Raw genomic sequence first — 22,622 nt, 5'->3', positions numbered from 1 at the left:
AAGTTTCAACTAAACTGTTTAATACACAGAATTTGTGGCAAGTGGTGGTGGGTCTTTTTTTCTCATTTCCTTGTATCTAATTAGTATATTTTAACACAATAACAGAATAGTAGTAGTAGTTCTGAGTTTTGTAACCCTTTTATTATTTAAGTCAATCTGAACTGGATATTTGTTTCCGTTCTTTTTCAGAACCGAGCTGCCATTGGAGGAGTGATCGACCTGGGAACCGTGGAAACCTTCTCGGTGTTTCAGGCAGCCCAACGGGGTCTCATTGACCAGGACACCTGCAGTGTTCTGCTGGAGGCCCAGCTGGTCACGGGTGGACTCGTCCGACCAGACTCGTCGAGGGTTTATTCATTGGATCGTGGTCTAACTGAAGGCCTCATTGATGCTCACACCTGTCAGTCACTAGCGGAACTTGAGAGTGCCATGGAGTTGATAAAAGAGTCTGTAGGTGACCAAAAACTTTTGCCCGTAGCTGCAGCCATGGAGTCAGGGTTGATCACAGAAGAGGTTGGACTTCGTATTCTTGAACTTCAGATGAACAGTGGTGGACTCAGAGATTCATGTGGGAAAATCATGAGTTTGGAGCAAGCAGAGGATATGAGAGTTTTGCCTTCCAGGATCTTAAACAAACTTTATTCTAGAATTCAACACAAAGAGTTGCTCGATCCAAACACAGCTGAAAAGGTCAACATAGAAGAACTGAAGCTGCGTTGTATTCCTGATGACGACTCAGGTCTCCTCCTCCTTCCTGTCAAACAGCAACCTGGAGGAACCGTTTGCCTCCGATCTGGAAGAAAAGTTGGCATCTTCCGCGCCGTCCAGGAGGGACTGATAGACCGGGCGGTTACCGTGAGGCTTCTTGAGGCCCAGCTGTTCGCCGGTGGCATTAGTGACCCACGTTCTAGCCACCGGCTGACAGTTGGTGAGGCTGTTCGTCATGGGCTTATGGACCAGGATTTAGCTTGTGCTATGTTAGCACGACAACTGCAGAATGGGGGGATTCTTGACCCGCTCAGTAGGCAACGCCTGGATTTAGAGGAGAGCATTCGCAGGGACCTTCTCTCCCCTCGTTTGGCTCTGTTGGTTCTTGAGTCTCTTTGGACTTTTACAGGACTCCTTTGGCCTGAATCTGGAGAGCTGATGCCCATTGCAGAGGCTCTTCAACAAGGAGTGATATCAGGTGATCTAGCAAGAAACATCTTAAGACAGAGACATGCCATTGGAGGGCTGTACAGTCCAGAAACCCTCAAAGTGTTACCCCTTAATCAAGCTGCAGAAAAAGACCTTGAACCTGATGTTGTAAGATGTCTTAGAGACATTCATATACCAGACGTTTTCTACAACATGAACCAGTCTGGTACTCCTTCTCTAAACCGCCTGAGCTGGGGATCGACTAGCTCCTCATCTCCTACAAGCTTCATGTGGGAAGCTTCACCAACCGATAGGGTCGATCCTGAAGTTCAAGCCAAAGACAAGCTTCTCTTTCACCTCATGACTCACAGCTATGTGGATGCGCATTCTGGAAAAAGGCTGGTGCTCCTCGACCAAGATCTGGTGCTTGTAGTTAAAGACTCTTGTTTTGCTGCAGGAGAATCAAGTGAAGCCGAGTTATCAAACAAGTTGGCTGGAGATAAACTGCAGACACTGGGCAGTGGGGAAAATGTTAGAATGCCAAATGAAGCAGAAGAACACTGCTCTGATCTGGAAACTTCAGTAGATAACCTTGAAATGATGAATACAAGTGATGGTGGAAAGGACATCAGACTACCACAGAAGTTACCTGAAACCACAAACAGAGATGGTCTTTCTGATCCTGAACTTTCTGTTTACACAAAAGTACATAAAGAAAAAGAAGAAGGATCCAGTTTGCAAAGTGAAATGTTTTCATGGAACTATCAAGAAGGAATAAAATACAAAGCCAATCCTGTAGGTAGAACCATTCCTCAACATCTAGAGGTCAAAGATACAATTATAAAAACATCTTTTGAATTAGAGGAAGGCATTAAAAGTGGGACACAGCAGGAACAAATGCCAAAAGTAAAAGAAAGTAAGGAGGTAAATCTGAGAGAGGCTCAAGAATTCAAAGGTACAAAAAATTCTCCAACCGATTTAGCAAGTGTGTCTGAAACAGTCGTTGACTTCAAGGGATCAGAGACTGTAGTTGATGAATCATTGGGGGAAGAGCAACAGGAGGACGCCGAGTTGGAGAGATTGGTCCTGGAGCTCAAACAGGGAGGCCTGATGACAGAGGATGGAGAGAAGCTGCTGCCAGATGAAGCAGTAGCTCAAGGTGTCCTTCCTGGTCATACAGCAGTTAAGTTGATGGCTCAAGCAGGCCTGTTTGGGGGATTTCTAGATGCCACCAGTGGGGAGTCGCTGAGCTTGGAGGAAGTGATGCAGGAGGGCTTACTAGATGAAGATCTTATGTGGGGTGTCCTGAAGTCAGATAAAACCCTTGCCGGTGTTGTGGACACAGAGAAAGGTCAGATCTGTGGGGTGAGAGATGCAGCTCAGGCTGGACTCATTGATCCTAACACTGCTGCTCGACTCCTAGAAGCCCAGGTTGCATCTGGAGGGATTGTCGACTTACGCAGGGATAAGAAAGTCTCTGTCACTTTAGCAGCAAACCTGGGTCTAATTGAAGAAGACCAAAGAGAAGAACTGATTGCTCTTGAAAAGGCTTTCAAAGGAAAGGTTACAGACTCTGCAACAAGCCTCAGAAAGGCAAGTTTACAGCTGCAGATGGAGGGTGTTGTTGACCCTGAGTCCAAGTCTACAGTTCCCTTAGAACAAGCAATTAAGAAAGGGTTAATTAGATCTGATGAGGCATATCAGGTGTTGGCAAGACAGGTGGCTGAAGGTGGCATAATCCACCATGCTTCAGGAATGAGACTCTCTGTCTCTGATGCTGTAGATAGAGGACTAGTGGATCGGTCTATAGCTCCTGGGCTTGAGGAACTAGAATGGATCTATCGAGGAAAAATCAGTGCCTCGACCAAACCAGAAGCATTTACTTTCCAGGCAAAAACTGGAGCTATTTTGGATCCTGACAATGGAGTTAGATTGACACTGACAGAAGCTATGTCGAAGGGTCTTATAGGTGACAAGATGGCCACTGAAGTCATGGCTTCTCCGGTGGTAACGCAGGGAACAATTGACCCAAAAACTGCACAGATTGTGCCTTATTCAGAACTTGTGAGTCAGGGTAAGATTGATATTGAGACAGGCAAACGCTTCTTGGAGGTGAAGCCCTTCCAAGGTGTTCAAGATAAGCAAACCTTGGAGACCCTGACCCTCCCTGAGGCTGTTGCTTTGAGGTGGGTTGATCCAGTTCCAGCTGTAAGGTTGCTCCAAAGCCAGGCAGACACTGGTGGGATCATTGATATCTACACTGGAGAGAGGCTCCCACTGCCTGAAGCTTCTGCCAGAGGTTTAGTAAGTGGTGATATGGTCAAAGAAATAGCCACCAACCAGTTTGTCAAAGGAGGTTTGGTTGATCCAGCAACTGGACAGCGAGTGTCAGACCTTAGTGATGCCATCACTTCCCGGCTGTTGACAAGAGACCTGGCTTTGGAGATCCAGGAGACACTAAAGGAAAACTTTCCAGATCATTTTACAACTGTTATAGCTACTGGGCCAAGAACTGACAGTCAAGCAAGCATGTCTGCTGCAAACATTAGGACGTCCTCTGGATCTCCATCTTCTGTTAGAGGTTTGGAAGTTACGCACAATTATGACGAGACGTTCAGAAGTGAAATTTCTGATCAGTCACTGTTGCATCCCGAAGATGAGATGGTAGCAGAAATGGAGCCTGAAAGGTCAATGGATCTGTTATCCAAGTTTGCATCTAATGTTGAAAAAAGAATCCAGCAAGCCATTCAAGAGATACTGCCACAAAAACTGGATAATCACCATCAACAAGAACCCAGTGACAAAATGGAGAATGAGGGAAAACAAGGGGAGAACTTAACCAGAGGTTTCGTAAAAGAATCCACTCGGGTAATAATCGATCATACCAAAGAGGTCCAAAAAGAAGACGGCCAGGAGACAGAAAAAGATGAGTACATGGAGTGTGGATCCACTGAGAGCACAGTAATGGTCCATCGTGGGTCTGAAGATGTGAAGTCAGAAGAAATTATAGTAGACAGAGAAACCAAAGATCCCAGATGCTTCCCAGGGTTTCCAGCAGAGAATGAGGACTTTAAGTCTTTGCAGACCAAAAGCAGCACTGACGTGGAGCAGTCAGATCAGTTCTCTTCTTCTACAAGTAAAGAGTCAGACAACAAAAGCAAAAAGAAGAGGAAGAGTAAAAAGAAGGCAAGAGGGAAAGAAGTAGAAACTGAAACTCATCTTCCAGAGATGAAACATGATCTTCAAACTCATCACACCAGTCCAGAAACCAAAGAGATCCCAGAGGTTGCTCCTGTTACCACTGAAGAAATCACATTAGATGCAAATGTGCAGAAGTCAGACTCCTACCTTCCAATTGCTACTGACCCTTCCTCTGACGAGAGAATGGAAAGGACTGAAGAGAAAGTTGAGACTGAAAATGTTTTGGTAGATCAGGAGCAGGAAGCGGTTCTTCTTGAACCAAACACTGAGATGGAGGAAGATGCAACCAGGACAATATTAGGTAGAACTCCAGAGAAGGTTGACATGAAGGTAGAAGAAGAGGAATCAGTGATGGAGCAGGAAGAAGTTTCTCTTAAACCAAACACTGAGATGGAGGAAAATGAAGCTAAAACAATGTTACTAAAGTTTTCACAAGAGGATTCTAAGCAGGAAGAGGTAAAAAAGGAATTTATGGAGAAGACTTTGATTGCTAGACAACTGGAAGCGCCAGAGGTGCAGAAGAGCATAGAAGCAGAATCTCTGACAAAGTCAAGTCTTAAAGAGGATGAGAAAGCAGCCTTAATTCTGAAAGCTAAAGAGAGCATTCTTAAGAAAGTGTTTGAGAAAGGAGTGAGTGAAAAACAGGCAGCCCAAGAGCTGGAGGCGCTGAGGAAGAAGAAGCAAAGGAAAACAGGCGGTAAGAAGACAGAAACTAACGATGAAGAAGGTGACGCTGACAGGAGAAGCTTTGCTTTACCTAAAGACCAAGTAACTGTCAAAAAGGACCCCATTGAGCTGCAGAGAACACCTGGAGAAATTCCCGCAGTACAAGAGACGCTTGGAGCATCTTCAAGTGAAAACATCAGGGCTAAGCAGAAAGATGTTGAGACTCTTCCAACAGGCTCAAAAAGTAAGAGAAGCAAGAAGAGCAAAAAGCTAAAACCAACTGGAGACGAACCTGAGATGGAGAAGGCACCCACAGGTCTGAAAGATCCAAAATACACCACAAAATCTCCTGGACCGGAGTCAGACGGCACAGTTTTGAAGGAATACCTGAAGGTGAGCACTGATGATGATCAGGCAGCTGGAGCAGCTACCAAGAAATCAAAGAGTCTAAAACCAATCAAATATCAGCTTGAGTTGGAGAAAGTAACACCAGATGGGAAAATGGGGTCTGGCCTGCAAGATACAAAAATGATCTCAAAATCTAATGCAAAACAACTGCCAGAAAGCAGAATTTTGTCTGAAGATCTCAATGTGAGCACTGACACTGATGATCAGTCAATTGGTGCAGCTACCAATAAGACAAAGAGTCTAAAACCAACCGAAATGGAGAAGGTAACATCACATATGAAAGATCCAGAAAATACGACAATTTCAGTTGCAGAACTGGAGTCGAACGGAAAAGTTTTGACTGAAAACGTGAAGGTGAGCATTGATGATCGGTCAGTTGGTGTAGCTACCACGAAACCTAGAAGTCTGAAACCATCTGAAGATCAGCCTGAAATGGAGAAGGCAACTTCACATCTAAAAGATACAAAATCAGCTGCAGAACCAGAATTGGACAGCATAGTTTTGACTGAAGACGTGAAGGATATTAATTATCAGTCTGTTGTTGCAACCACCAAGAAGTCAAAGAGTCAGGATGAACAGCCAGAGGTGGAGAAGCTAAGACCAGATGAGAAAGTGGGTTCTGACCTGAAAGATATGGAAATCACCTCAAAATCTGGCACAGAGCAACAGCCAGAAAGCAAAATTTTGTCTGAAGACCTAAAGGTGAGCACTGATACTGATGATCAGTCAGTTGGTGCAGCTACCAAGGAACCAAAGATGCTAACTAAACATCAGCCTGAAGTGGAGAAGTTACTCTCAGTTCTGATAGATCCAAAATATATCACAAAATCACCTGCAGAACCGGAGTCAAACAGCACAGTTTTGACTGAAGACGTAAATGTGAGCCCTGATGATGACCAGTCAGTTGGTGTAACTACCAAGGAGCCAAAGAGTGAAAAACCAGCTGAAGATCAGACAGAGCTGGAGAAAATCACCGCTGATGGAAAAGTGGATTCTGACCTAAAAGATATAAAAATAACCTCAGGATCTGATGCAAAGCAACCAGAAAGCAGATTATTGTCTAAAGATTTAACTGTGAGCACTGATGTTCAGTCAGTCAGTGACCCTGCTAGACCATCAGATGTTGGTAAAGCCAATCAGAAAGACCCTGAAGGAGGCAAAAGTCTCCAAAAAAGTCAGACCGAACAAGCTGCAGGATTACACTTAGACCAGAGTGACTTGACAGATTTATCTCAGGAGGTTTCTAGCAAACAGGAGAGGAAGTCTTTGGCTCAACCTGCTGCTCCTGACCCACATTCTGAGAAAAGCAAAAGGAAGGAAAACCTGCAGCCACCTGCAGCTGAAAGCTCTGATGTTTCTGAATCTTTAACAAACCTGCAGCAACATCTGGATTCTCCAGAAACTGCTGCTTTATCTAAAGAGGATGCTTCAATTGAATCTGAATCTCTAAAAGTGACTGAGGTGGATCTGAGCAATGAGAGCGTAGAAGACGAAGAAAAAGTTTCCAAGAATCAAGAAACTCTGTCGACCAAAGAGGAAGCACAGTCCACAGGAAGCAAGGTACGATGAGGCTTTGTTTAGATTTAGCTGCAGATATAAATATTTGTTACTCTTTGGATGTAAAAATGTAAACATTGTCTCCCTGCAGTCATCATTATTGCGTCAGGAATGTCTTGAACATGACCAGCGAATTATAGCGCTGCTCTCCATGGTCCGACACATTGGAGTCCGACTAAAACAGCAGCAGCAGTCGGTGGGCCGCAGCCTCGTCACGTTGGATGGCATCATCAACCGGACTGAGGTAAAGTACTTTGCTTAGTTCCCATAGTTAGACAAGCAGTTTATGGATTAAAACCCAACAGAATCAATCAAACGTTTGTTTTCCTTTTCTAATCCTCTCGCCAGACTCTGGACCTTGAACTCTCCGACTTGGAGCCTGAGATAAAGAAAGAAGTTGAAGCTGCAGAGCGACTGTTGAAGCCCAGACCGACCGACGTTCCTCCGCAGCTACTGCTGGCCTTGGAGAAAGATGGGCGGAGCTTAGCCCGAGCTTACGAAGCGGCTCTATCGCTCTCCGAGAGCGTCCTGCAAAGTCTGCGGAACCACAGAGACTCATGCAAGGTAAGAGATCCAGAAAACAGCGGATGGAAGCAACAGCAGAGGCTGGATCACTCAGAGGTTGGTTTGAACTCTTTCAGGATGTGGTGGCAGCTGAGCAGAAATCTTTGGGACAACATGTGGACAGGCTGCTGTCCTGGTTGAGTGAGACAGAGGCTCAGATGGACGGAGACACGGCGGGGAAGGATGGGCTCACACAGCACCTGGATCTCTGCAAGGTGATCTCATACAAACATGCAATATATGGAGATAAATTGGTTCCATTAACAAAAAAATCAAAATGAAAAACAAAATATTTTCAGCTTCAGTGTTAATGGCCCAGATCTCATCCTAGTTAAAAATCTGCCAGATAACATGCATCAAGGTGATTTGTAGACATTTTTAAAAAAGCCAATGTGTTCGATGCGAGAGACGTTGCTTAGCTGTGTTTTGCTCTTTCCTGGTAACGAGCCCTGAGGTTTTCCTTTCTCTCCACCTGAAGGAGCTCCAGTCTTCGCTGTCGACTTGCTCCGACGAAGTCAGCAGCCTGGTCTCCGACATCCAGCTCTTCATCTCTGAGCGCGCTCAGGACCTGGCCCCCGAGCAGAGCAGGCGGCTCCTGGAGCAACTGCAGCAGCTGCAGACGGCCTTCCACCACACGTCGAGCCGAGCCGAGGCCTGGGCCGGCGCTCTGTCCGCTCAGCGCGGCAGGGAGGAGGAGGAGAGGCGGCGCCAAGAGAGGCGCAGGGAGGAAGAGGAGGAGGACAGAGAAAGGAAAAAAGCGAGGGAGAGAGAGGTTTGGAAGGAAATGAATGGGATTCAGTTGTTGCTCTTCTCCTCTCTCTGCATTTAACTCTGAACAAGCTTTCAGACTTCATTTTTTACCCACTAACTTCCATTTAATCCCTTTACAAACCATCAAAACCTGAAGGATTATTTTGTTTCCTTTAACAGTTGTGTGGAGAACTTATGAACCCTTAAAGGTGGAGAAATACGCAAATACTTAAGGAAACGTACAAATATACTACAAAAAAGTACTCTAGTAAAAGTACCACATCAACATTTTAACTTGAGTAAGAGTAAGTATCTGCTTTTAAAAATACCTAAAGTATTGAAAATAAAAGTACTTGTTGATTATATTCTCTAGAACTTGTGTCAAACTCAGGGTCTGAGGGCCAAATCAGGGCCGGAAAAGCTTTTTATGGGGCCCTGTAGACTCTAAAGGGCCCCATAAATGGAATCACCAAGAGAGCAACAGTTGCTGGTTGTAATTTTCAAACTATTTTGACACTTTATAGAGAGAAAATGGTAAACCTTTAGCTTAGTGGATTTACCCCAGGGTCAGAGGGTGCAAGGCTCAGATAAATGACGAAACGAGCGCCATCTCACACTCTATAAGGCTAAGTTAAAGGTTAAAGGTCATGACAGGACAGTTAAAAAAGCCCTGAACCAGTTTGGAAGGGAGGAATTAAGAAGTCTCTTCTCTCTAAAAACCTGATGGCAGCAGAACTCAGTTTAGCAAAGCTTCATCTGAACGAAGGACCAAAGTCCCATGCTAGCAGAGCTCTGGCCCAGTCAAAGTCTGGGCATTAAACCTGAAAGACTTTAACAGAGGTGTACAAATCCAAATGTCTGTAAACCTGAATGAAATAAAGTCACTTTGGTAAGAAAATGTAAGAAGCAGATCAAGTTTTTTTTCCAGAAGCCGTTCTCTACACAACCCTGCTCCTCTAAACCCCGACGCTGCTGCTGCTCACTCTGTGTTTTTCCTTCCCTGCACGTCTGTTACAAAGTGTTTTGTATTAACCTGTTTGCATTGCTCTTCCAGATCGCCACAGAAGAAATCGCTTGCATCACCGCGGTAACGACTACCAAAAAACGTCTTTCTGGCTACGGCGCTTTACTGTTCTTCCTCCTGTCACTCTGAACCCAGAGGAAGAGGAGGAAAAACAGCAAACAAACAAACAAATACATGTTTGATTTCTCTTTGTGTTGTGTGTTTTTTAAGTCTGTGTGTGAGTGAGTGATTTCTGGACACAATCTGCTCAAAGCTTGGCCAAGTGTGCACTTCATGAGTTCTGTTTAGCTGCAAATGCCAGAATCAGTGAGGAAACGTTCAAAATGCTTTTGTCGCCCTCTGCAGGTCAGGTTGATAATGTCGGGGTTTCTCATTGTTTTGTGTGTGGCTCTCTGCTGCCTCATCTCTCTCAGGTGGTGCAGCAGCAGAAAGCAGAGTGCTCTCAGAAACTGGAAGGCCTCAACGCCTGGTTGGCCGGAGCCTCAGGCCTGCTGGCCAATCAGAGGGCTGGACCGGAGTCAGGTGACGTCAGCGCCCTGCAGGAGAGGCAGAAAAAGCTGAAGGTAAAGAATGACAGCTCACATTAACCTCACAGGGTTCATACAGACTGCACAGTTTGCTAATAAGATGAAATCTAAGATTAAATTAGGAAAACATTAGTTATAGTTGAAACCAAACATTTTCATTCACCTGATAAATAGACTTTTTTTTTTTCATTGACTGAAGTTACATCAGACTAAATTTTTCTTGTTTTAGGTCATTTGGAATAACTAATTAATTTCTATTTGCAAAATGTCAGAAAACTTAGCAAGAACATTTTTGTGTAACTTTCTTAATATTTTGTTTAAGCATTTAATTTGATCAAGATCAGTCACCGTGACAAGATTTGTTTGTAATGTTTCAATGTAGCAAGTATTTATTATTCTTAATGCCTCAATTGTAAGAAAGATTAACTTATATTTCATACATGAACAAAGTTATTAAAATTTTGGGATTTTTTTGTTAAACTAGTATTTTGTTCTTGGACCAGTCAGATCTATAGGATGTGGGAAAGAGACATTTCAAAACAAAGTCTGTATACTCCAGTTAACGATTAATCACGAGTAATCATTTTGATTTTCTTCCTGGCTCCAGGAGATGCAGAGGAACCTGCAGGCGAAAGCCGACGGCGTGGCTCAGGCCGTCCGGTCGGTGGAGGAGTTTATGGCAGAGAAAGGAGACAATCTGAGCGCAGAGGAGAAGAAGAACCTCCAGGTGGCGCTGGAAAGACTGAAGGAGCAGTACGGCGCCCTGACGGACTCCACGAACACGTCGCTGTCAGAACTCGACGACACCATCAGCACGACCGTACAGCAGAACACACAGAGGGTGAGAGCCGAGTCTGAACATGCAGGCTGATGCAACACTGCAAAAAAACAACATTTTTACCAAATATTTACGTAATTGCTAGTGCATATATGTTGGTACACTAGAAATCAGACAAAACTAACTTATTACAAGTAATAAAAATATTTTTAAGCAAAGTTGTTTTTATCTTAAATGCAAAATCTATTTGTATTTCATACTGTTTTGGATAAATTAGTGCTCTGAATATGTTTTTATTTTTTTCTGAAAATTGCCTGTTTTGAATCTGTCTACTCCAGCTAATGATTGATTACCAATTAGCTGAATTCAGTAATTGAATAATTACAATTAATCTCATTGATTCAGTCCTAAATACTTTGTTTTATTTAAATAATGAATGCGTAAAAATGGTCAGTACTTAGTTTATTGCTCAATAAACTAAGTGTTATTTTAAGTGTAGTAAATGATTTCCAGTAGAAACTAGATTTGTGTTTTTGTATTCTGGCGTTCAGTCTTTCCTTCTGGTCTGCAGGCGAAAGCGGTGGAGGAGCTTCAGGAAACCCAAAGCCAGATCAACTCCCTGCTTTCCTCTTTCAGCCAACTGGACCGGGTCGCAGTGCCGCTGGATGTGCTGGACTCTTCCGTTTCACCACCAGAGGGCGCTGTGGAGTCGCACACAGAGATGCTGCAGGTTGATTCCTGTACTTTTACTTTTAGGTTTGGTATTTTCAGTAATCTGTCAGTTTTAACCGGTGAACCTCGACTGTCCGCTCGCAGTCTGAGCTGCAGCAGCTCCAGGCTCAGCAGGCGCAGCTGCTGCAGATCAGCCAATCAGCTCGCTCCCTGCTGGAGCAGCCCGACTCCACGGTTCCCCCTGAGGAGAAGCAGCGGCTCCGGGCCGCACTGGACCGGCTGCAGGCCCAGCACCAGGACAGGCTGCACAGCTGTCAGGTATAAACACTTAGAAAATACATTTGTCATCTGTTTTTTTTTTTGTTTTGTTTTTTTATGTTCCTCTGCTGTAATTCTTGCCTCCTGATTTACATTGTAATTTATTTTGGTTCATTAATCATGGGGCTCATTAGGAAAATATACATAAATTTAAACAATGCGTTTGACATATTTACATATTTGTTTGGGCTATTCATACATGTTTATGTCTCAAATCTGATTATTTTTAATTCATTATTTATTAATATCAGTATTTTATTATTGATTTATTATTTACAATGATAATACATATAATTAAATAAAAATTATAATAAAATATTTTTATTATTGCTACTGATATTTTTATTTTCTTATTATAGATATTAAAATTGTTTTAGGGTTACAAATTAATAAAAAAATGTCAAAATATATTATTTTGGGAAAGAAGGAAAGAATTAAATTAGCTGATAAAGAGTTTAAGTAAAAACATTTAATTTACTCTTTAGAAGGACATTAATTTGTTTCCATATTGTTAATTACAGTTTTTATTTTAATATTATTTGGGTTTCTTTTTTTTTTACTTTCCTTTGTACATTTTTGTTTCAAAATATCAATCTACAAAATTATTGTAAAGTTAAACAGACAGAGGAAAGTTTCCAGTTGAAAAAAGAAAAATAAATATTAATTTGTATGCAATTTATTGGCATGATATTTATTATTAAAACTCAGATTTAATTGAAATTCTTACTGTTATTACTTTCTTTCTCTCCTGCGTTCCCATAGATGTACTCATCCTATTCTGCTGCCTTAAGTCTTGTATTATAGTAAATATTTTTGGTTTTAGGAGCGTCTGAGGAAATCTGAGGCTCTGCAGGACGAGCTGACCAAATTCCTCCAGGAACACGGAAACCTTGGCGCCTGGCTGGAACTGAGTGAACAGGAGCTGCGTTCTTTGGGGGAAGGAGAAACTGACGCGCAGGGCCTGAAGGACAGGCTGGAGGAACACAGAAAGGTGCAGCAGAAACTCCTCAAACAGATTTCACTCCATCTTAACGCTTTAAATGTTTGAGACGGATTTAAGACTAAACTTTGAGATTATGGGCTTCGCTTTGTTTCCTGAAAATGAGTCAGAAATGTCCAGATATGCTGCTGGTTTCTGAGAAATAGCTCCAATTAGCAGCACTTAGCCGGGATGTTTTCTCTGTTAATCATGCATTAAAGCTCCGATAAGCTATCAGAGTTCTAAATCTGCAGCCAAATAGTTTGGTATTATTTTCCTAAAATGCCTCCAAATCAACATGTTGGTGTTTTCTTTAAATCACATTTTTCCCACACTGATCTCCAGACTTTTGCTAACTCAGGATTCATACGGAAGCTTGAAATCCTTAAAATCTTTGAATTTCAATGAAGCGTTTTCAAGGTTTGGAAAGTTGTTGTTTTTTTTTCTTTGTATATTGTGTTTCAGCATTTAATTTGAGCATGAAGGTCATTTACCTTAACGTTATTTATTTGTAATGTTTCAATGAAATGAATATTTAGTAATTAAAGTCAGCTTATATTTTAAATGTTAACATTGAAATTTGGAAGTTTTAGTTAGATTAGCGTTTTGCTCAGTTAGGTGAGAGAGACATGAAAACATAAAATGATATTTAAGGTGCACGAATGTTTAAATGTCATCTTTGTGCTAAATTCAACGTGTCGTTTGCTGTAAATGTGTTTCTTCCCAGCTGGGTGAAGATGTAATCTGCCACAAGGCCGACCTTCGCTTCGTCTCCATCTCGGGCCAGAAAGTTCTGGACTCCGTTCAGGGCGCTCTGGAGCAAGCTGGAGGTTCTGACCCGGCTCTGGACGGCATCAAGCGGCTTGTCTCTGACAAGCTGCAGGACGCCAACCACAGATACACGACGCTGCATACCAAGGTGAGGAGCTGCGCCCTGTTCTGTTTCTGGCTCACGTTTTTTCTCGCTCCGTTTTAATAAAAACGTTTGGTTCAGTCGACAGAGCTGGGCGGCCGGTTGGGGGGCCTGTTGGAGCGGTACCAGCAGTACCAGGACGAGGTGGTGTCCATTCATTCCTGGCTCAGCGCTCACGAGCAAAACCAAAGCACAGCCAAGTCCAGCGGAGACACGGACCCGCAGAACCTCCAGAACGCCCTGCGGCAGGTTCAGGTGCAGAACAGGAAGCAGTTCCTCCAACATCGCAGCTTTTAATGCAAATTCACTCATCGTCCATTAACCTGTCATAACAAATTCTGCTGGACGATAAATCGTCCCAGAAGTTATTGATAACATTCAGTCAGTGCAATTATAACAACCAATGGGGAAAAAAAACATTTTCAGCAAAATACAGGAGCTTGCGTAAATAATTCCTTCATATTAATGAAAAAGTACGAGTTTCACTGGTGTGTGTGTGTGTGTGTGTGTGTGTGCAGCTGCTGCAGGACGAGCTGGCCGAGCGCTCGGTCCAGCTGGAGAAGGTGAAGCGAGCAGGAAGAGATCTGGTCAGCGCCGACGAATCTCCGTCTCTGAAAGCCGTTGACATCCTCTGCGCTGCAGGTGACGCCATCTTCCCGATGGACTTTCTTCTTCTTCTTTGAATTGAGTGGCTAAGCGTTTCTTTACCTTGCAGACGGGTTGGAGAAGCGGTTCGGCAGCCTGTCCGCTTCGGTGTCGGAGCGGGCCGAGCAGCTGCAGACGGCCGTGGCCCAGTCCGTCAGCGTCCAGGAGGGCCTGAAGGGCCTGCTGGGCTGGCTGGACCAGCTGGTTCTGAACCCCGGACCGGTCCAGCCCACCGCCCAGGCCGTGCAGGACGCGCTGACCCAGAACCAGGTAGGAGCAGAGGGGGTTAAAAACATTCAGCAGATATAAAACGGTCAGAACTGATGAAGAGGAGGCCATGTTTCAGTTTTTAACTTAAATTCAGAAATATGAAGATTTCTGATGATTTCTGCCTGTAACAAACTCAGGAAGTCATGCTGACCCTTCACAATAAAACTTTCTGCTGGATGTATCTGAAGAAATTTACTTTACACTGAAATGTACTGGATATTGTCATCCATCCATCCAGATGACTGTCTTGTTTCTAATTTCTTATTGTTTTTCTTCTTCTCTTTTCTCCCCAGAAACTTCGTCAGGAGCTCCTGTCCAGGCAGGGCAGCGTGGAAGCGACACGCGACGCCGTCCCCAAGCTCCTGCAGAGCTCGGACGCCTCCGCAGCTCCGGGCCTCCACGGCAGCCTGGACGACCTGACCCGGCGCTACGCCGCGGCCCAGAGCAGCCAGGCGGAGCGGGAGGCCCAGCTCAAGGGGCTGCTGCCCCGGCTGGAGAGCTACGAGAGGCTGAGCGCCGACCTGCAGGCCTTCACCCAGAGCAGACTGAAGGCCCTGAGTCCCGCCGGACAGCCGGACCGCAGCGTCCACGACTACAGGCAGACCGTCGAGGTCAGCGGAGTTCACCTCCTCAGCTTTCTTCTTCGTCGCCGTTCTAACGTTTTCGATCGTTGTGGTTCCAGGAGGTGAAATCTGAGCTGGAGCAGGAAGCGGGCCAGCTAAAATCCTTCCGCGGCCTCGGCGCCGAGCTCAGCCAGTCCAGAGTGCTCAGCGACACCCAGAACCTGCTGGAGAACGTCAAAGATGTGACTGATGAGTTCACCAAGCTGGAGGAAAACGTCAACGAAAGGTAAAAAAATAATAAAAAGACACAAGGGGGCGCTAGACACACATCAGCCTCTCATCTGCAGAATCTTTACACTGCAAAAATAAAATTTTAACAAGTATTTTGGTCTGGATTCTATTGCAAATATTTAAAATTATCCTTTAATATTGATGAAAAAGTACGAGTTCCACTGGCATGGAGAAATGTCTTGTTGTACGTAAAATAATCTGGAACTTTTTTTATCAATTATTATTTTTATTATGGGTATTAACTATAAGCAAGCTCAGATATAAATGTTTTCACTAGAAACTAATCAAAAATACTTGGTGAAATCTTGTGTTTTTTAAGTGCTTAGTGATTAACCAAATTAATCATGATGAATAATGGTCAACTAATTAAGTAATAGATTAATCAATATTAACTCTTTATTTATTAAGACCCAAATAAAGAACATTTGTTGAAAAAAACAACATATTCTGAGCAATAATTAAACCAAAATTGTACAAAATAAATATTAATATTGCGCTAAAGATAAAAACAAATGATTGACCCTAAACTACTCAAACACCTAGTTTTAGTTTTAGTTTCACTCGGTTCAAAGAAATTCCATATTACTGCATTTTAGGCAGTAATGTGTTTATTTTCTTGTTTATAAAAGGAATTGATTGTTTAATTTAATCTTTTAACGCATTTCTAATTTTGTATAAAGCAATCTTTGAGGTTAAATAAAAAAAATTGTAGAATGTGGCAATTTCTTTTATTCAATTGATTCAATTGATCGATTGATCATTAGAATAATCGATGACTAAAATAATCATTACTACATTAGACCAAAACAGATGTCAGATGATTCTAAAAACCCTCCAGAACCGGCTGAAGATTGGGTCTGAAACTTAAAACGAAATCTGTTTTCTGACTTTTGGCCTGCGTGAAGCAGCGGTCGCCATGCCAACCATGCCTGATGTCGTCTCAGGGAGATGTTTATGAATACCAGCAGTCTTCTCCAGATGTATTCGATTAAATTTCCGTTTTACTAGACCATCATGTGACTGAATCAGCAGCTGGATGCCTGAACGGGACAGAATTTGGTCTGGTCAGGCGTTGATGCTGCGCTCCACATGCCGTTTCACAGCTCCTCCGTTTGTGTTAAAGGCGGCACGAACACGGCTCACTGTCTGTCCCGTAAACGGCCCTGTCGGGTAACCCGCGGCCTCGGATCCCAGAGGAGAGAAAATAGCAGCGCGATAATGATAGCTTCTCAGGGCCGTTTGGGCCGCAGACGGTCGGAACCGCTCGGCCTCATACTTTCACACACATTACACGCAAAGAGGCAGAGGTCAGGGCTGTGCTAATGATGCCTCCCGGCCTTGAAAAAACACTTTATAGTTTGTTTTTCTTTTACAGAAAGGAAAAAAAAATGCCTTTGGAAACCTGTTTCAGATGGAAGCTTCTTACAATAAACTGGATTTTACCAGAAACTCTGTAGAAAGAGTCAACAAAACAAACCCTGGACTGGTGCTGAGGGATAGATGGTGCTTAGTAAAGCTCATCTACTCATATTTATAGGAAAACCAGCTCTACAGTTAGGTCTGCAGCTAACAATTATTTTAGTAATCAGTTATTCTGACCATTAATTGCTAATTCTGAAGTTTAATTGACGATCAATTTAATTTTATTTTAATTTTAAAAAACTAAGTATTTTATTGCCTAAAATGCAATGACGCCTTTCCTCTAGTGAATGATTAATCATTTGTACCAATTGATTAATCTGCAGTTGAAAAATAAAACTCATCTCTTTCTGCTTGACTTAACATCAACAAGGTGTTGGGCCTAATCTAACGATTATTTTTTTCTATTTTAATAATTGTATATAAAAAGATGCTTAGTCTGAGATTTTGTTTACATTGAACCAGGTGAAGCTAAATCTGCCATTTGAATTCTGGGTAGGACATATTTACAGAGAATGAAGAACTTTTATTTGACTACTAATGTATACAAGACAGTTTTGGCCTCATTACTCTTTGACAAAACTCTTTGTCTCCTGTTTCCTGTCAGGGTTGCTGCCATCCAGGCCTGTGAGCAGCAGCTCCACCAGTTTCGCGGCCTCTCCGGCTCCCTGGTCCGCTGGCTGCAGACGGCCCAGGACCAGCTGCCCTCCAAGGAGGCCAACCTCAACACCGAGGGTCTGCAGAGGCGCGTCCAGCAGCTCCAGGTGTGCAATAACAAGCCAGGATGTTTCAGGAGCTTCAAAGTGTCACTGATGTTTGGATGTATAATGAGGAAAATCTTTTCTGCTTTTAGGATTTGCTGAATGACTGGGAATCCCAAGGATCCAGAATCCAAGACCTGAACAAGACCGGTTCTGAGTTGGAGTCGCTCATAATCGACGTCACAGCTCCTCAGACCAAAACTGGTAAAGATGGATGGAGCTAGAAACAAAACCGCTCTTCCAGGACTGAAAATGTGTTTTTCTCTGATGGCGTTCCTCTGTGCTCCTCTGCAGGAGTTCCTCAGATCAACGGTTCTGCCGGTCCCAGCAGCGTGAACGGCATCCACACCTGCAAAGGTGAGCCCTCAGGTCGGTCAGGTCCTCCCTGCAGCATGAAACCAGAATCTGCAGCAGAAACTAAACCTAATCCAACTGTGTCTGAAAAAGTGGGGAAATTATGGCTCTATAATTTTCCAGTCATGGATAATTTGAAGGAAAAAAAATAACATAGGATGCAACTTTTCCATAAAACCTCCATTAACAAAAGACAAAAATCTAATACTGCTCAAAAAATGGTTTAATTTATGTTGAAACACCGGCTGCATCTTTAAACAGTCTTAAAAAGTCTTAACTTCATGTGTCTAAAATTAAAACCAATTTGCAAGTTGGCCTTAAATTTTGTTAGGATGATTAAATCCAGTATATGTCATTTTTTCCTCACGTTTGAGTCACACTCAGACATCTTCATTGTGTTCTGTGGCTCAAGACGGTTGAAGCTACCGCTAAGTAGCTAATAGCCTTGCTAGCTAGCTTTTTGTGTCCATCATGGGTAATTGACTCGACACCAGAAGCTACAAACGATGGCGACAGGCGAAAGTTCAACATTTCCAACTTGTGTCTCGTCGTAAACCTGCGTTTGCACGTCTACATGTATGAGCGCAAAACTTCACATGCGTGAATGTCGTTGCTTGGCTGGAGGAGGGTTAGCGATCGATGCCTCATCTTGTTGAAGGTTCAGGAAACGAGCTGAGTGAGAGAAGTACATGGAGCCACAAAAAGACTCCAGAAATGTTACCATTTTGCTGATGCTTCGATGTAATCCTGCAGGGTCTCCCAATCATCTCATATTTATAGGTTTGGTCTTAAATTTAATTCAAAGTGGCATTGAAATGGTCTTGAAAAGTCTTAAATTTGACTTGCTGAAACCTGTAGATACCCTAGAGACAACATGCTTGGCATTACAACTTCACTTTGACATTTTAGCCACTTTTGATTTTCAGCAGATCAAAAATTCAGATTAAACTAAATCTGTGGTTCTTAAACTAGGTTAAAATAACTCTAAACCTCAAATCTTCTTATTTTCCTTCAAACTCAGTAAAGATGCTGAAGTTTAGAGAAGCATCTGCGTTTACAGTAAGAGACTCTGACGTTTATTGCACCAGTTCAGGACTTGCAGATGTAGAAATCATCTAGAAAAGTAAGAACTTTTTTTTTGGTTTTTTTCCTCCTCTGATCACTGAACTCTCTGATCGAAAGGTTTTTCACTTTTTCAAGAGTTGTAGTCTCTCAAGAGCAAATATAACTTGAATTGAAGTTAACGCTTTAGCCTTAGCTTCTGCTAAATACTACGTTTGTGTAGCACTTCAGTATTCTGTTAAATACAGCATTGGCGTAGCGCTTTAGCGTTAGTGGAACTAGTGTTTATGATTAGTGCATTTATTTGTTGCATGTTTTGTTTCTTTCAACTTGTTTGTCTCTAGTATTAGTTTCTAATTCTCCACCTCATTGCATTTCTATATTTTCACTCTCAGATCTGACGGAGCTGCAGGTGACCGTCTCGGACGTGAACGCTCGCTACGACGCTCTGGGCAGCGAGCTAAAGGAGCGTTTGGGCCGCCAGCAGGCCTCTCTGGAGCTGCGGCAGAAAGCCCGGCAGAACGCGGAGGAGCTCAGGAGCTGGCTGAGCGACCGAGAGAAAAGCCTGACGCTGGGACAGACGACTTCCCCGTCCAAACCCGAGGTGGTGCGCGCTCAGGCCCAACAAAACAAGGTCAAAGATTGAGAAGCTTTTCTCTGTTTAAAAAAAGACTTAAATGGCTCCATGTGGTGAAAGTTAATCTCGTAACTGTTGTCCTCCAGGCTCTGCTCTCAGAGCTGGCAGAGCATTCAGGAAAGGTGGAGGAGCTGAAAAGTACGTTGAGAAAACTAATCGCAGACAATCCCGACTCCCCCGAGGCCGACGGCTGGAGGCAGCAGCTGCAGGAGATTGGTACGCTCTGCTGTTTTTTATTCATCTCAGGTCATATTCAGCTGTTCTGAGGCATTTAATAATCAAATCTACAAAAGATTAATCTGCGTGTGATGAACTAGCTTTGAAACTGGAACCTGAAGAAGAAAACTTTGCTCAGTTTTTGGTGAAGTGGATCCTGTCCAGGGAGTGAGTGGGACTTCTTCCTGTCAGAGCTGCTGTTTCACTCAGGCTGGATATTTTTATCAGGGCTTTCTATAACCTAACCAGAACGGAAATGTGAAATCTGAGAAGGGAGACTGCTTTATTTCATATTACGCTTGTTCTTATTGTGCATTCACACCAGCACCTTTAAGTTTGGTTTAATCAAACTCCAGTCCACTTTTCTAAAATATCAGGTTCGTTTGGGAAGTTGTGAATTCTTAATCGGACCAAGAAACAAACTCTGGTCTGCCTGCAAACCTCGGTCTCAGTTCGGTTGAAGTGAACTCCGGCGTGGTTCGATTGCATATGTGAACACCAAACAGACTGGAGACTGCTCCAAAGGCAGGAAGTGGACTACAGCGCAGGGCATTCTGGGTTAATACAACCAAAACAAACACGCTAGTCTAGCGCTAGCAGGACAAATGGCTCGGGGTCTTTTACCAAAAACAAACACGCTAAAATCTGATGCCGCTCCATTTTTTTTATTTATTTTTTGACGTTTTGTAAAGACGGAAGCTGCACTCAGTTTTCCTTAGAGGTTTTCATGTCGTGTTCTTGGGAAAACAATCTGAGGCATGTCGGCCATTAACCAAACAGGAGGCCAATGAAGGAAAAGAGATTAAACCACTCATCAATTCACAATGACAAATCAAGAATCTGTGAATTTTGAACGTTTTGTATTTCCATTTTGCTTAAAAAATGCCCAGCCATGTTTAGGTGCGTTATAAGTTAATGTATTTTGGTGTGTGGAAAATGAACTCTGGAACTCAGCTGGTGTTACCGCTGTGACAATGGCTGCTGGAAAAGACAAGTGTTTTGTTGTTGACTTACCATCTGGGAACCACTTGCTGCATTCTTATTGGTTGTGCAGGAGGCTCCACTTCTGCTTTTCAAAGATGTACAGTTGTTTAATTGTGCTGTTTGTAGCCATTTTCACTTTTGAGTCTGAGCATTGAGTTGTGGCTATTTAAAGTCACAGAGGCCCAACAACAGCACAACATGGGCAGAACTGAGCAGACTAAAATCTCATTGTCTAAGAATAATTTTATGTAAAAAATCCAATTAACATGTTTTGTACAGGACATAGACCTAGTCTAACCTGTTCAATGAATGATAATAGGTCACCTGTGATATATTCTGATTTGTGTTAATCTTTTCCTCAGACTCCCGCTGGCAGACGGCCAATCAGACGGCAGCTCAGCGGCAGACGGAGCTGGAGACGTGCGCTGACCGGCTGGGCAGCTTTGCCTCAGCAGCCAATCAGCTCGGCCCCTGGCTGAGAGAGAAGGAGCTGATGATGAGCGTGCTGGGGCCCCTGAGCATCGACCCCAACATGCTCAACACGCAGAAGCAGCAAGTCCAGGTATGAGGTGACGAACTGCAGACGGCCGCCATCTTGATTCTTCTCCAGGCATCACTGATGGAGTTCACTGTTTGTTCCAGTTTATGCTGCGGGAGTTCGACACGCGGCGGCCCCAGTTTGACCAGTTGACCCAGTCGGCGGAGGGAATCCTCTCTCAAACCGGGGACTCGGCTCAGGACCCCAAAGACCTGGAGGAGGTCCGGACAGAGCTGGGCTCCATCTCCCAGCAGTGGGAGGATCTGACTGGCCGGCTGACTCAGCGGTCGAGTCACATCGATCAGGCTCAGGGAACCAGTGAAAAATACCAGGTATGACTGGTTTCTGTGGACTATAGCAGCACAGAAATGTTTTAATAAAAAATATATATATAAAGACAGTGGATAGTAGGTCAGTTATGATAGCTTAAATACTATCTAGTTAGGCTAACCAGTTATGTTAACTTGACTTTGACAACCTTAACATGTACATGAGCTGCGTCATTTGGTTTGTTTCGGTTCAGTTAACACTAAAATAAGACGAACAACTCTCGGACAGACTGTCAATAGAGCAAGTGTTTAAATTAGCTAATCAACGACCGCTCATGTTCGCACCACTTCCATCCGGAGAGATTACATATTTTATGCATTAAAACATAATTTAAGCCACATTTTATAGAAAAATAGATGGTAAATTATGGTGCTGTGAACATTTTGCTCAACCTTCATTGAAAAAGAAAGATTTGATATGTCTCATAGTAATGGCGCCTGCAGGAATGCATTGCTAGCTATTGCGGCTAATGGGCGATGTCCAGTCCTGTGAGTTAGAGACGACTTCTCTTCTGCAGGCCTTGCTTAAGGATCTGTCCTCCAGCATCGCGTCGCTCAGCGAGAGGCTGGATGCTCAGGCCTCGCTCAGCGCCCAGCCTGAGGCTCTGAAGCTCCGACTGCAGGAAACCGGAGAGATCCGGTCGGAGCTGGAGCGCCGACGTGGCGAGCTATCGGAGGCTGAGAGGCTCTGCGGGGAGCTGAGCGCCATCGTGGCCGAGCCGTACCTAAAGGAGGAGCTGAGCAAGCGGCTGGAGAGTGTCAGCGCGCCGCTGAGGAGCCTAGAGGAGAGAGCAGGTCTGAATCAACTGTCGTTCATCTTAAAATACAGACTGGAACCTTAAACATTAACTAGCAGATCTAAAAACAATAAATCTGACATTATCCAGCAGGGTAAATAAGTATTAACATAAAATATAGGAGTACCAACCTGAAATACACTACAGCCAAGCTAGCAATGCTAGCACCAAAATGCTAACAGAAAAACTACGCCACCCTATGGTGTAGCTTGGTATTACACCTCAATTCAGTTTACTTACATCCCTGCCCCCTTGTTAAATC

The 22,622-nt window shown here is 43.6% G+C and overlaps 1 protein-coding gene across 18 annotated transcripts in view; it reads left to right on the top strand.

Annotated features, from left to right (window-relative positions):
• macf1a (microtubule actin crosslinking factor 1a) overlaps positions 1-22,622 on the top strand; it is a 215,483-nt gene that overhangs the window by 117,421 nt on the left and 75,440 nt on the right. For 16 of the 18 annotated variants that reach the window (XM_028035332.1, XM_028035333.1, XM_028035335.1 and 13 more), the window contains 24 exons: positions 190-6,972; positions 7,061-7,213; positions 7,318-7,533; positions 7,611-7,748; positions 8,012-8,305; positions 9,721-9,870; positions 10,442-10,675; positions 11,184-11,342; positions 11,429-11,602; positions 12,426-12,593; positions 13,309-13,500; positions 13,576-13,749; positions 14,013-14,136; positions 14,210-14,409; positions 14,703-15,020; positions 15,092-15,258; positions 17,290-17,446; positions 17,536-17,647; positions 17,738-17,812; positions 19,255-19,493; positions 19,583-19,712; positions 21,059-21,258; positions 21,339-21,566; positions 22,082-22,358. In XM_028035332.1, coding sequence (XP_027891133.1) covers positions 190-6,972; positions 7,061-7,213; positions 7,318-7,533; positions 7,611-7,748; positions 8,012-8,305; positions 9,721-9,870; positions 10,442-10,675; positions 11,184-11,342; positions 11,429-11,602; positions 12,426-12,593; positions 13,309-13,500; positions 13,576-13,749; positions 14,013-14,136; positions 14,210-14,409; positions 14,703-15,020; positions 15,092-15,258; positions 17,290-17,446; positions 17,536-17,647; positions 17,738-17,812; positions 19,255-19,493; positions 19,583-19,712; positions 21,059-21,258; positions 21,339-21,566; positions 22,082-22,358 — 11,062 coding nt within the window. The remainder of the gene's footprint in view (positions 1-189; positions 6,973-7,060; positions 7,214-7,317; positions 7,534-7,610; positions 7,749-8,011; positions 8,306-9,720; positions 9,871-10,441; positions 10,676-11,183; positions 11,343-11,428; positions 11,603-12,425; positions 12,594-13,308; positions 13,501-13,575; positions 13,750-14,012; positions 14,137-14,209; positions 14,410-14,702; positions 15,021-15,091; positions 15,259-17,289; positions 17,447-17,535; positions 17,648-17,737; positions 17,813-19,254; positions 19,494-19,582; positions 19,713-21,058; positions 21,259-21,338; positions 21,567-22,081; positions 22,359-22,622) is intronic. The other 2 variants (XM_028035331.1, XM_028035320.1) reach the window with 1 other exon arrangement.

This window comes from Xiphophorus couchianus, chromosome 13, assembly GCF_001444195.1.
Source record: "Xiphophorus couchianus chromosome 13, X_couchianus-1.0, whole genome shotgun sequence".
Classification (NCBI taxonomy): Eukaryota; Metazoa; Chordata; class Actinopteri; order Cyprinodontiformes; family Poeciliidae; genus Xiphophorus; species Xiphophorus couchianus.
This window is presented reverse-complemented; position numbering and strand designations above follow the sequence as displayed.